The sequence below is a fragment of the Falco peregrinus genome, chromosome 5 (genome assembly GCF_023634155.1).
Source record: "Falco peregrinus isolate bFalPer1 chromosome 5, bFalPer1.pri, whole genome shotgun sequence".
NCBI lineage: Eukaryota > Metazoa > Chordata > Aves > Falconiformes > Falconidae > Falco > Falco peregrinus.
Window position 1 is genome coordinate 71,522,183 of NC_073725.1, and position 15,015 is coordinate 71,537,197.

The 15,015-nt window shown below is 40.1% G+C and overlaps 2 protein-coding genes and 1 non-coding gene across 10 annotated transcripts in view; all 3 read left to right on the plus strand.

Annotated features, from left to right (window-relative positions):
• The window catches only part of MRTFB (myocardin related transcription factor B), an 85,355-nt gene extending 79,902 nt beyond the window's left edge, over positions 1-5,453 (plus strand). For 7 of the 8 annotated variants that reach the window (XM_055806692.1, XM_055806695.1, XM_055806696.1 and 4 more), the window contains one exon: positions 14-5,453. In XM_055806692.1, coding sequence (XP_055662667.1) covers positions 14-552 — 539 coding nt within the window. In that variant the 3' untranslated portion in view covers positions 553-5,453. The remainder of the gene's footprint in view (positions 1-13) is intronic. The other variant, XR_008747578.1, reaches the window with a different exon arrangement.
• Positions 1,146-12,431, plus strand: LOC114014036 (uncharacterized). The gene is made up of 3 exons (XM_055805184.1): positions 1,146-1,218; positions 10,690-11,197; positions 11,798-12,431. The coding sequence occupies exons 1-3, from the start codon at positions 1,146-1,148 to the stop codon at positions 11,991-11,993; spliced, it is 777 nt and encodes a 258-aa protein (XP_055661159.1). The 3' UTR covers positions 11,994-12,431.
• Positions 11,181-11,252, plus strand: TRNAT-CGU (transfer RNA threonine (anticodon CGU)). Its single transcript has one exon. It is a non-coding gene; the product is annotated as a tRNA-Thr (tRNA).
• Positions 12,432-15,015: the final 2,584 nt, after the last annotated feature.

Genomic DNA, 15,015 nt, shown 5'->3' on the forward strand with positions numbered 1-15,015 from the left:
TTTTTTATTACAGAGATTTCCCTTCCAATAAAGGAGGAACCATCTCCCATTTCTAAAATGAGACCAGTCACAGCCAACATCACTACAATGCCAGTGAATACAGTGATATCCCGCCCACCACCACAAATCCAAATGGCCCCTCCTCCTGTGTCCTTAGAACCAACAACTAGCTTGTCTGTAAGTTTGGAAAACCAACTTGAAGCCCTCTTGGATGAAACTTTACCATCAGGTAATGAAATTCCTCAACTGACAAGCAGTAATGAGGACAGAGAGTCATTTTCTTTAATTGAAGACCTCCAGAATGATCTGCTTAATCACTCCAGCATTTTAGATCACTCTCATTCACCCATGGAAACATCTGACCCACAGTTTACCACTAATAATTCTTGTCTGTCTCTTGACCTTCCCGATACAAATTTGGACAATATGGAATGGCTAGACATTACAATGCCCAGTTCCTCATCTGGACTCACTCCTCTCAGTTCTACTGCCCCCAGCGTATTTTCCACTGACTTTCTAGATCCACAGGATCTACAGTTGCACTGGGATTAAGCTATAGCCAATGAGAACACAACCTGCAAGTCTCTTCACAGCAGAGGTCCATTATTATACCACTCTGATTGCAGTTAAGAGAAATCAAGACAGCAGTGTTTGGAAGAACAAATGCTTGAAGCTAATTCCTTGTTGATGTTCAAGTTTACAACAGTGAATTGTTTTATGCTCCTATCAGTAACGCAGATCAGGGCCCTCTGAAAGCTGTCTTTCACAGATCAAGAAAGGATGATTGTACTTACTGATTAAAAGTACCCCAAGATAAATGCATCACAAATATTTAAGAAAGAAGTTATGTCTCTGACTTTGTAACGCTAAAATGAGCAACACAACATTGCTAAACTTGAGAGGAGAAAAAGTGAGATTTCAACTGTCTGTATTGACACAGTGAGCAAGTGTTTGGGGGAGGGTGAGGTATCACTGCACTTCATTGTTCCTGTGGATCGCCTGAGCCAGTTCAAAATTAATTGTGAGGGCAAAGGCAAGTAGAAGCACTGGCTGGTTCAGTGAAATTTCGTATATCTAGTCTCTTAATTTGTTGTTTTTATATTTTGGTTTTGTGGTTTTTAAAACTCTTCCCCCATTCTTTAATCATGAGGGAAGAATTTAACTGCATCCAAAGGGATATTAAATGTAACTGCAAGAAATCCACTGTAGCTATGCCAGGTAATATTGAGAACACTGAATTTTCTATAGCAATGCTCTGGATTTAATAGCTAGGTTTTAATGTGTATATCAGACGGTTATTTGTATACTCTTTTAACTTTGTATAGCTTATTTTTGTGAACAGAGGGGAACAGTGGTCTTCAAACAAGAGATTACTATAATGGAAATAGTAAATACCCTACTTTATGTTTGTTTGAGGATATTTGTTAGATCATAGAATCCAGTATCTCAGCATATTAGAACAGTTTGAGGAAGTAGAAAAATTTAATTAATGCTGTTGTGCACTATGATCCTGCAAGCATCTATGCAAGAATAGTCCCAATGCCCTCAATAAAAGATGTTTGTAGGATCAGACGGAGTTGCAGGGGACAGTACTGACAGGACAACCATTACTTCTTAATAATACTTTATCTATTGAACAACTTTGTCTACCACTACATAACATCAGGGAAGATAAACAGAGAAGGTGCTCGTAAGAATCCTAAGTAGCAGTACTGTTTTGTGATAAGAAGGCATATTTCATACCTGAAACAGATAATAGCAAAAATTAAGCTCTTACCTCATAGGATAGCACATGAAAATATTCTTTTTTAAAGCCCTTAGTTGTTTTTTTCACGGTCTATTATGAAAGCAGTTGAAAGAAAAAACAAAAAAAATGCAAATAGAAGTAAAATACTCTGAAATTCTGTGGTTGTCTCTCAGGTAATAGCTGTTAAATGTTGCCATCGATGTCATAGGCTGATAATCAGACTTAAAATTGGAATTATTTTCTGTTAGGGAATTCCTACATTAAGATAAAGGGAAACAGTTCCCTATTTCCTGATCAACGGAAACATAGTATGTTTTCTAGTCTGAAAACTGATCTCATTGCAGAATTCCCTCATTACCACCAATCTTCAAAAATAAAGTTTTGTAGGAGCTAATGAAAAAATTCCCTGAAGCTTTTGTGTATTCCTTAGAGTACTGATATGTATCAAAGAAATAATGAAAACAGAAATAGCTGTTCAGTATTTAGCAACCTCTATCACACTTAAAAAAGAAAAAAAAAAAAAACACAAAAAACCCCACACAACACAATCATGTTAACATCAAACAAAATATTTTTGTCAAAAGCCATTGCAGAATTAACTGCAAATTTATGTCTGCAGATATACAGTGCAGTCTGGTTTACTAATATTACAGAATTCCACTATCTTCGGATAAAATAGTGGATTATATCATTGATTCAGGATTTAAACTACCATTGTATGTTTGCATCGTATCAGTTACCAGCACTTTAAATCATTATATATCTTCAGTAGTTTTACAGGCCAGGATTTACTTTAATCTGAAACTAACTAAACAAAAACAATCTATGAAGATTTTCACAAGAGAAGATGAAGTTCAAAGACATTTCCTTATTCCTTCTTGCTGTGCCTACACTACTTGAGTACAGTACTAATGTGGACTGTCTGCCTTAAAATTTGATGGTATAGGCCTCTTCAATAACACTGAACAAATACATTCAACTTTTTGCATTCCTTTTCATTATATTATCTTGGGAGCTAATACTCTGAGATACTAAGTGCCCTCAGCTGTTACGAGAATAAGAATTAAGGACTCTTGGTCTGATAGGAACAACTTCAAATGAAATTTAGTGTTCTGCAGTACTGTCAATGTATTATGTGTGATACAGCAGATATCGTACCACATATGTGGTTAGAAGTTACCCCTTTTTGACCCTGCCTTCTGTAAATAAAAGGCAAGTAAATTAATTTTTAGAAGACAAATTAACCTAGAGCAACTGTACTGTCATTTTTGATGTGCATGTAAATAGAGCTTAAAACTGGCAAAGTCATCTTGCTACAAAACTATCCTTACTGGCAATGTAGAATGTTAAGTAATCTATAGGAATCTATGTGCAGAAATAAACCCAGACTGTTGAGATGTGTTGTTATCAGTACAGTATAGCTTTCTACTCTAAAAGTCTATTGGGGATGGGGTGGGGTTGGGGAGTAAAAAAAAAAAAAAGTAAAAAAATTAAGGGATCATTTTAGGTTTTGAAGTACAAATATTCTAGTGAAAGGAATGTGTGATTACTTTTTTGTACATTTCAGAATTGTGTATTAAACCTTATATATAATGGTTTGCTTTAGACTTTGTTCTGAAATGTGATATATTTGCCATAGTTATATATGCCTGTTACGGCAGAAATAGGTTTTGCTTAGACTTTTGTGTGTGCATGTTTTACATGACAATTTTTGTAGCACAAATACAATACATCTTCGAAATTTAATCATGACTGTGCAGTCTGACTGTACAGAATTAATATTTCTCATTAAGAGAACAGTTGCAAAGAAATGCACTGGCACTAAATTTGCCATTTAATGGCTGCAGTATACTAACAGAACATTCTATCAAATGCGTTGTTAGTAGATCCTTCAAATTAATTAAGAATACCATTTTATCAGTGTGAAAATCGGAAGTTGGTGTTCACACTTCTAGACATGGAGAGAGCTCAGACATATGTTTTACAAGGCTAGTATTAATTAAGAGGAGTCACATCCATCATTTAATACAGAAATGGTATTTGTTGTGCACTTTTAGTGCCATTCAGCATTTGTTAAGGCAAGAAAGTTTAGAGGCAAAGTTTTGTTTAACATTATAAACAGTTAAGAAATCATTGTCATAAATTTAGCAGTTCTCTGTAAGAATAAAATGAATTTATGGCAGTTGTTCTCTACAGAAATGTAGAGTCTAATACAGCAATGTGGGCTTGCAGAATCAGATCTTTAAAAATCTGAGGCCACAGCTTTTAGAAATAATCAGTACTTAATACTGAAATTTCTTTCCAAGGTATTTCAAGGAAGCAGGTGATCAAAATAGAAGTTTCAGTATTAAACTTCTGTTACGTAACATCCAACATTCAGATGCCTGAAAACTGTAGGCACCATAATTGGAAAACAAGCACATGCTGCTCAACTGTTTTCAAGGCAGAGAAAATGCAATCACAGAATACATTTAACTGGAAGGGCATTATGTAATCAAAACATCGTAAAACTCACCAATGTAAACAAATATTATTTAGATGGCATCTTCAGTGTATTATAAACTCGAAGCAGATTCTATTAAAACTGGAAAAAAATTTCTCCCACTTATCTCTAGTACATGTTCTGTTAAAACTTTTTCTATAGTGGTCTATTAAATCACCTTTTGATGAATGCTAGACTATACTACAGATGGGGTTTAGGTGATATATGTGGAATGGAGTTGCATATATTATATACATGGCCAATAAAAAGCATCCATTAAAACCTGAAGTTATCTGAAATACTCCTTTTATACCAGTTTGGTAGGAATGAAGTGTACAACACACCTACATCATTCTGCAGTGTCCAATACCGAATATGAAGACGTTTTAAGTTAAAAGTGCATAAATGTATTTGTAGAAATCTAGCCAAAAAGCCATTCTGGCTATGAGAGCAAATTCTTAATAAAAAGCAGGGAATGGTTCATAACTATATAATCACACTATTTTTATATTAAAAAAAAAATACAGCTCAAATATTCAAAAGACAGCCTAAAATAAATTGTAATAATAGAAAAATTTAAATAGGAACCAAAGCATTGCCATTTATATTGCCAAAGGAGGCGCTTTGTATTTTGAAGCATAGGAAATTAAATCCCCAAAAGTATTATTGATACTTTTTTAAAAATAAGGATGTAGATATTTTCAAAGCTGTTTTTGATGTTTAACAGTACAGATTTGTTTTTGTTGCTCGAGAAATTTGTATTAAGTAAAAGCACAGTCTCTTTTCCAGATAGGATTTTTCTTCACAGTACTGCTTGCAGTAGAAATAACGCTAACCCTAGTAGGTGTTTCTCTTCTTATTTTCATAGTCGTAATTATGTCTTAGCATCTCATTTTGTGAAAAGGAGAAGACAGACACCTGTCTCTAGGGCCCTCTTCATTTAAGCACTACTTTACTAAATGCAAATTATGGCAATCAGGGCCTTTATATAAGAAACCGTGATGCCTTTGTATTTGCTGTTTGCACCCCTAAAATCAATTCCATATGTTTGAATGCCATATGTTTTGCACATTGTACTGTATATATGTAATGCATACTGTATTTTTATATGTGTACTACATTTATCAAATATTTTGTACATAGTGGCAATATTGTAGCTACTGAGAAAATGTTTGATATTTTAGCATTTTTGCTAAGTGTCTCAAATAAAAAAGGAAAACTGTGTTCATTTGTCTGTGCTTATTACTTAAAAGTGGAAAATACCATTAATAGTAATCAACAAAAATTCTGACTCTTAGGAGTCAGAAACATCTAGCCTGTGTTCTAAGTACTTTTCTCTAAAAAAGGAGTAAGAACGAAATCTGCACTGAGACTCACTCCAAAAGAATGATGGTTTGTCTTCAAAATCTGAGCCAAAATCTGCAAGAATAGGGATTTCCTGAACTCTCAGGTGTTTAGGTGTCAACTTTTTGTATAGCTCATAAGCCATATAGTCCTTATTTTGTAGTTAGTCACCGCATTTTCAGGATGTGCAGCTGCTGAGGTTTACCTGCCCTACACGTCTACAATCTACTATTTGAATGAAAAATGACTGTTTCTTTGCCTCAGTCCAATCTTAAGAAACTAAGTGTCCAAGAAGACCTCTCCTGCCACAGTGTGTTTTAGAAGGTATGAACAGTTTGTGAGGGAGTACTTTTCCTAGGCTACCCAGAGAGTAACCCTGTATTAACAGCACAAACTTAAGAAGCTCTGAGTGCATACTAACAACTTCAGAGACATACTAAGTAATTTTGGACATTGCCTGTTTTTCACAAGAGCAAAACACCTTATTTAAAAAGTCTTCTGAAGCCTAGCACAGAAGAGGACTTTGAAGTTACACAATGCATGTATTGACCATGTCGGGGTACTAAAGAGATCACTGAACAAGCACTAGTTCAAACCCATCCCCATCAAACAGAAAAACTGATCAAAACTTGAAATGCTATGGTAAGACTTGGAAAAATAGAGTATGATTTTTAGTATGTATTTTTTGTCAATCACAGAGAGTCAGGTCTCTAGCACAATTCTCTATGGATAATCTCTTGGATTAGTCCACACTGTTTGCTGGTGGAGAAGGGAACAAGCTGCAACACTGAAGTAACGCATAAAACCAACAGCAAGGGAGACAGGGGCTCCAGTAAGTGTTCTGACTCTCAGTGCCATGGTGAAAAAGGAAGATGGAAAACCTGAAGTTTCTTTCTTACTCCAAGGGAGATAAAAAGGGCACCTCAAAATACAGAATAAGCAAGGCAGTCCAGAGAGGTGCATGTTCCTATCATGAACCTCTTGTCTCACTGCTGGAGAGGGCCGGTGGAATGGTTCTACTGAGCCGCTCAGATCTGGCCGCATAGATACATCTCCTAGAAAGCCCTGCCTGTGTGATCAAGCAAGCTTCTGAATATTCCCCAGCTAGTTTAACCTAATTTGTGAGTCAAATGCAACATTTTGTTCACTTAGGCAAATGAACCTTTAAGGCCTCTCAGAGTAAAATCAAAAACTATTAAAATATTGCAGATTACTGGGTGTATTTCACCTTGCAGTACAGACTTCTATTCCTAATTGAGTTACATTGTCACAGATACAGAAATCATCCCCAAGTTTACATGGGCATTCTTATCAGCTACAAAATACTGCAATTATTTTTTATCATTTACAGTACTAGTCTTGAATTTAACAAGAAAGGAAATAGTGTTTGTTTCATATTTTTCTTAATAGGAGCTACCTGTAATTATAATAACAAAAAAAATTTAAAAAAGTACAAAGAATAAGGCTATTCTGTGAGAAAATAAGGAAAATTGCAGAACTATAAGGCAAGGAAAGGATTAGAAAATTATTTCTGACAGAGGAAAGATCACACCCACTTTCATTCACAACTTTCCCAAATTCTACCATGGTTTTCAAGATGTGCTAGATTGTGGGATTTTGTACTTGATTTTTGTATTCTGCTCAGCTTATGTTCTAGAACACCTCCATGCATTTCTTCAGGAGAAAAAGCTATGAGCTGTTCATGCACAAGCTTCTTTTCATGACAAAGCTGCTTCATTTAAATGTTTACTATTATACTTCTCTTGTTGGAGGCAATCCCCATACTAGATCACCTACCCTTTCCTTATTAAAGTTTGTTCTTACACTGATAACATCAGAACTCAGCCAAATACTATAAAACCCATACAGTAGTAAGTAGTACCCATAAAATGAACAATTTAAACATACTAATATGCCCTGAAGATTTCATGAAATATCTCTTTATGAACTTTAACCATCCTACAAGTTTGTGGGCTATATATGCCACAAACTTACCTTCGGATATCACACACCAAACACGAATATTGCAAAACAAGTGCAGCACTTTTTGACTCTGCATGTGTGCATTACTGAATTTATAGTTAGAATACAGAGATAAAGCACTGGGTTTGGTGCCAGCTGACAATTTGGGATTTTGCTTGTTTTACAAAGACCAAGAAATATAAACACATAACCCTCCCTCCCAAACTGTGTTCATACTAGATTATGATGTAAATTCCAAGACAAGATGGACTGATGAAGCTTGAGATCATGCTGAATTAACTTCTTCCACAAGCTAAACCCTGGTTTTCAATAAGACCAGAATGTATTAAACCGTGTTCTACACATTGCTATTAACCACGTTCTACTTCTGCCCATTAGCTTGTTCTGTACTATATAAATGTTGCTAGAGTGACATATTTCTTAGAATATTTGTACTCTCAAGTCAAGAGATGCTTCTTTGATAGCAAAGAAGTCAACACAGATTTCCCCACAACCCACAGTATAGCCTACAACCCCACTGAGAACTTCCTAAAAGAGAATCAAAGAGCAGCATCTGAGATGCAACAGCTAGGGTTCAGGTAGTTTTTCTCCTTCAAGTGCTTATCCGTAAATTTATAGAGTAGCTCTAAGAAATATTTCCCTTCACATAAAAAAAATTACCTGAAGATTAGTCCCCAGTCTTCCCTGTAGAAAAAGGACTGCAGGGCCACTCTACTGTAACACTGCATCATTCTTGAATCCCTCCAAGACAACTGCTGTTGATTAGCAGTTAAAATAACAAACAGAAACATTCTTTCATAGACCTAGGACAAAATCTGAGCTCAAGTAATAGATAACTGAGGAGCATTTCAGCTACCTCATAGCAAGTCTTTATAAATTCAGTTATACAGTTGCACAAATTCTGCATAAACGTGACTGTTCCCCTGTATCATCCTCAAAAGCATCATGGAGATCTGTAGGAAGGCCTAGTTTTGTACATTGAAACAGACATAAAAGCCATCTCCTAAAGCAAAACCTCCATCTCATAAGAGTGAAGCTCAGGGAAGGAAGAAAAAAAATCTGGTGATTATTTTCTCCTTCCAACAAAATCTCTGACATTATGTCTTCAGCACTGGAGTCTAAAGACCTTCCTTTAGGAAATGCATGTTGTGTTTTAAAAAAGATTTTGTCAGAAGAGACCACTACATAAGGAAGATTCAGCATAAAGAAGAAGGGCTTGAACAAGGGTAATGACCAGCATAAGACACTTCCAAACAAAAGTATTCCGACATCAAAAGACACCACGGGCAATTACATGTTTTAAAATCAAATTTACATTTTTAGTTAAAAAAACCATTGTTTTGATAAATTGGCTCACCATTCAACAGCACTTTGTTTAGACAGAAACGCTTTTTCCAGACACATTGAGGAAGTTAGGTTCAGAGAGCAGGCAACTTCTTTTAAACCAAGTCAAGTTATTTCCACTTAATCTACTCAGATCTTAATGGTTTCAAACTGAATTTTCAATCTCCTAATACAGTTAAGGAAGAACTTTAGCATTAAATACTACTTGTGATGGCAACAGAATACATTTATTTAAAAAATGCAGTGTATTTGAAGAGATACAACTCATATGAATTCCACATATAATTCAATTAGTCCTCTCTGCTTCCTCCCACCACAGAACTAGTTCTCAGGTCCCAGAGATACAAGAACACAAATGAAAAACTTGGCTGAGAGTGGCACAAGTACTGTGATGACAACTTACAACTGGCAAGTATGGCACATAAAAGAGCATATTTTGTAACAAGCTAGTCGCAGGGGTCCTCAAACTACAGCCCACGGGCCAGATACAGCCCCCCAGGGTCCTCAATCCAGCCCCTGGTATTTACAGAACCCCCCTGCCCCGCCGGGGGTTGGGGGGGGAAACCGAGCAGCTGCGGATGGCCTCCTGCCACTTCATCTGCGCACTGGCCCCCTGTTTAAAAAGTTTGAGGACCCCTGAGCTAGTGGCTAGAAATGGAAAGGCATCAGTCAAACATGATTTATTAAAATCTAAGTCCTTCCTGCTGCCAGCTTGGTAATACTAAGAGTAACTCTTCTTGAGCCAGCTGAGATACCTGGCCCTCCAAGGTCATTCCTTATCATAAAAAGTAACAGGTGTGAGAGCTGAGACAATTTCCACTCCTACACTTTTGAAGTGCTGCAGTGACACAATGATCAAGACAAAAGCAGAGTACAACGGCACCATTCTGGCTTCCCAGCTTTCCATAGTCCAGATGAGGGTATGCCCTTTGATGAACACTAGCAGATAAACTCCAGCAAGCGTTGGGGCTGGCCAGGCCATCAGTTATGCCCATAAGAACTGGAAAAACAGAGCAAGTCACCTCTGGGACAGCTGTCCTGGGGTACTTAGCAAACATGCTTAACATGGGCAGACTATCCAGTGAGGTAATTTGACTGATTTACTGCAGGTGAACCTAATTCACGTTATCTGCTCTGATAAATGGCAACTTGTAAAGAACCGAAATTTGTTCATACAGTCAAGCCATCAGGCATAAGCTTTCCTGATGACAGTTCGAAGAATATCCCAAAAGGATACAGACAGATTAATCTTCTAACACACCTGCATTACACCACCACCAAACTGGCAACTCCAATCTCAACCTCCACAAAGGTACCTCTGTTAACATACTTAAATGCTTCTGTCACAAACAAACAAACAAACAAACAAACCCCAAAAACCCAACCCCCCAAAAAGAAAGAAAATAAGACTGATCACAGCTATGGTCAGCAACCCCACAGGTCAATGCACAAAATCCCTTCCATCGAGGAAGGTGGAATGTAACTTGGGTATCCAGCAAAAGTTTCATAGGGAATTTGAAGGGATCTCCACAATGAAGAGTAAATGAAAACTAAAAGCTTTGTTTCCTGGTCACACTTGTAAGTATCTAGGAGACCAAATGTAGAAAAACACGTATTTTAGTACCTTTTCTGCATTTCACAACACGAAGTTTTTATAGCGAACAAGTACCAGACATTTAGTGACTTTTAAGCGGTATTTACCATTTAATTACCCCGAGGTCTTGCATTTCTGCTCCTTCTCTCGGAAGAGAAAAGTTTTATTCCGCGGTTCACTCTCCCCTTCCCTAAGCGGCTCTTACTGGTCCGAAGGCGACTGCATCGGTGCCGGCACCACCGCAATCCCGGTGTGCGGGTGCCGCCTTTCGGCGCAGAAGCCCCCGCGGCGGGAGCAGCGCCCGGCCACCGCAGCCCGGCCCGGCCGCCCTCACAGGCGGGGGCGCCCCGGCGCCTCGCCGGGCCGTCGCGGGAAGAGGGCGCGGCCCTTGCAGACGCCTCCACAGGCGAAGGCGGCAGCCCCCCGCCGCCCCCCGGGAGAGCGGGACTCCCCTCGGCCGCCTCTCTCAGGCGCCGCCCGCCGAAGGGAACCCGCCGCCTCAACGCCTGAGGGAGCCACGGCCGCGCGCGCCCCCCCCGCTCAACAGCCGCCGGGTGCAGGCGCAGGCGCGCGCGGCGGGGGCGGCCGCCCGCTGGCGGCGCGCGCAGGGGAGAGGGCGGCTGGCAGCGTCGCCGCGCGGGAGTGGCGCCAGCGGTAGAAGGGCGTCGGGAGGCACCGTTAACGCAGGCGCGGTGGCCAAGTGGTAAGGCGTCGGTCTCGTAAACCGAAGATCACGGGTTCGAACCCCGTCCGTGCCTCGGGGTTATCCGCGCCTGCGGGAGCTCTCCCCATTCTTTTTAGCGGAGGGAAACGGCGCCGGGCGCGGGATCGCACCCCGCGGCAGGATCGGGCCCCTGGCGCGGACAGCGCACGGAGCGGGGGGCGGTGGCCGCGCTCCCGCCACTCCCCACCGCGCCGCGCCCGGCAGCGTTGCAGGCACGGAATCGTTTACGCGCAGGCGGCGGCCTTGGGGGTGGCTCCGCTGCGGGCGGGAGGAGCAGGTGTCTGTTGCGGCCCGGCGGGAGCCGCGTCCCGATCCGCCGAACCAGCGGAGCCTCTGCAAACTCGTGAGGAGATGCCCTCCGCAGGCTGCAGCCGCCAAGGTCATCCTGTCATACCTGGTTCTTTTCGTTGTTTTTTTCACACATGCACCTCCATACACACCCCCATAATTAATTTAATTATTTATTAACTCAGTTCTGTCCCCTGGTTAGTAAGACAGGAGGTTTCCCCATCTGTACCGCTAACTGCTTAGGCGGTTATTTGCCATATGGATAATGTTCACATTTTCTGTTTTTCCCAGCAGACCCCCGTGGCGCTGGAGCTGGGTGGGGCAGGGGCGCTGGGTACAGGGGCAGGAGCCTGCGGCGCTCACCCCACTCCCAGCCCACACAGCCACCCATGCCGCAGGCCTGGCGGGACCACTAGCAGCCATGAAGCCCAGTGCGGGGACACTGGCGGGACCCGCCACCAAACCCACACGCACAGTTAAGGGCTGACAGCACGTAAAGCCATGCTAACAATGTAAATAATAACAGCGCTACAAATCGAAGGAAACCTGTATTGATTCATGTTTGATATTTGCTTGCCATTTGAAATGTCACTGACCTTTGATTAGTCTGCAGAGTCATTTTGTTTTCTTCCTGACAAATATTCCTCTCGTGGTCTGTTGTCTAGAATCAAAACTGTGTAATTGCTGTACAAGCCAATATAACTGTCATTAACTATTTACACTAGGTTTTGTAAAATCTTTGAAAAGAAAATATGTAAATTCTGTTGGTAGGTCAAAATGGTTATTCAAGTTGTATTTTGGTCTAAAGAGGGGCTCTAACTGTTTATTCAATATAAGGTGCTTTGTCCCCCCCAAAGACTACGTGTTATGATGATTATCTACTGTATCAATTACATGTAATTAAAATTTATATTTTTTGTGCTTAGTTTACTGTCAATATGCACAAGTCTCCAGAACTGTTCTTTATCAAATTTGGCGTAACTCTGACGAAGCATCAGCAGAGAGGCAATCATAGTGCTTACCTACCAGCTCATTTTTGAACTTGATAATTCTGGTATGGGCAGTGTTGTCATGGACTTCAATCTCCCTAGAGAGAAAAAAATATAAATTATTGATTTTGAGCAGTGACAGTTTCAGCACAGAGCACTTGCAAAACTACAACCCAAAATGTTCTAAATTGGTTTCTATTTTCTTAGATATTTTTACTCATGGATACAAAGGACAGTGAGGAACAGCCATGTCCCTGAAGCTGCTTTCATAAAAGGGTTTTCAAAACTGAACACAAAAATAAAAAACTCAAGGACAAAACATGTGTCTGATAAATACTGCTTTCTGTTACTACGACCTCAGGGATAAACCTGGAGAGGAGCCACTCTGCCTGTGATGAGTAATGCTTTCATAAATTCTTGCTTGTTTATTAGAAATATATTTACAAGACTAAGCCAGGTATGCACGAGAGCTACGGCTGTGTCTCACCCACGTAACAACGGTTTGAGGCCTGTGAGTCTGCGCTACATGGCACACATAGAAATCGGATAATACAGAACCTGCTTTTCCATAGTCTGCAGACGGAACTTACATTTTGCTAAATAACATTGCTAAATCATTAGCATGTTAATAATGTTACTAAGTAACATTTTAAGATGTTTTCTTACGGTTATTTACTTGAAATTAATTTTGTAGCAACTATCTATGAAGTCACAGCATCAGAGAAACTAGTGCAGACCAGAAATCGGTAACTGCAGTAGCAGTTAAGATGTAGAAATAATTAACATACCACACAAGTTTACTGCCATGGCATAGATTCATTTACATGATGTTAAACCTTTTTGAAAGCATCACTATATTTGCCTTTGGCTTTCCCCTTTCTAGACAACACAATGCCCAAATTTTAAAATCTCTCCTTTTAGGTCAGGTTTTTCTACACCTCTCATGACACTTTTAATTGTCCTTGCTGCAATATCCCAGATCCTCTCCATTTACTACATATTCTTCGTGCAATGAGGACCCAAAGTGGACACACTACTGCTCCTTACCAACACCAAGCAGCCCACAGCGTTTCTACACCTCACGACTCACAGGAGGATACCGCGAGTGTTGAAGTGGGAATTTGCATTATGTGTACCCAGCAAAGCCTGCACTGCCATAGTTAGAGTGCTCCGAGAAGCTGCATCACATCACATGATGCAAGTCATTATACATGAGCACAAAATATCAGAACTGGCACACATGGCCCAGTCCCCAGGCCGGACCATGTGATGTGAAATTTAAGCTAGAAGCTTCCTCTGTCACCACGACCTTGGCAGCACTCTAGCCCTCCTGAAGCCCTGACCCCAGCGGGGACCAGCCCTGGAGCTGGAGGAAGCCTGCAGTTCCCTGTGTCACCAACCCAGCAGGGCAGGCCCGCAGCAAGTGGCTGACGAAGCTGAATCCCAGGGCAGGATCTGTAGCATGGAGTCATGCAAAATGAGTCCTCTCCTTAATCCAGCTTCTAGTATCCATTGTTGCATCACTTTTTAGAAATTATTTAGACACTGTGCAGTCTTATTGATGATAATTTTTGTTGTTTTAACAGAGCCTCTTGTTGCCTGTTTGAGTTAATTGAATTTTACATGTGACAACCAGTATGACCAACAGAGGACAGCACATCCATTTCTTTTAATGATCAAAAAGATCCTGAACTTGAAGCTGCCATTCACTTTTTCGCTTGGGAAATGAGAGTGACAGGCAGAGTAGAGCAGTGTGCCATAAGTAAGCCAACCGGCTTAAAAAAGCCTTTTTGCAATTAACTAGAGCTGGTTTGAATTCCAAGAGATTACTTAAAATAAATCTCCTTCTAACCAGGCAGTATTTGCCAGCGAAACACTGTGGGTTCACCTCGCTAAAAGCTGGGTCTGTATTTTGGAGTAGTTGTTTATTGAGCACTGCGGTTAACAGTTAAACGTACTTGGGAGTCAAAGCACACTGGGGACTGTTAGGTGAAATCTGCTAATTCCCCTTCAAAACTGCAGACAGACAAGGTTTTTTGATTAATTGTGTTTATGAAACACTGAAGTAAAGCCAGACTCCAGTGGCTTTATTGCATTTGATTTGGGGGCAGAGAAGACTCTGCAAGTCATAATGAAATTCAAAGAACAAACCCAAGGATTTCATGTGGCCAAGGGGAATTTCATTATGGAAATTCAATTAACCTGCAAGAGTTGCACACACTGAAATCTATTACCTTTCCCCAAAAGCTGGCTATTGTGGCTTTTTACAGCAACCTTTGCTATTCCTTGATAAATAACGCCTTATTACAAATGCATTGGCATCTTCATATAATTAATAGCATATAATAAAATTTTATCTGTTATTGCTTTGCAAACATTCCTTTCTGCGTCCTATTAAATGTATGAAATAGCGTTTTTTTAAAAAAAGATATGGCTAAAGAAGGATTGGGTGTTAGACACAAGCACAAAGCAAATGTACAGATTTAAGAGACATGTGAGGAATAATAGTGGCGTGCAGTG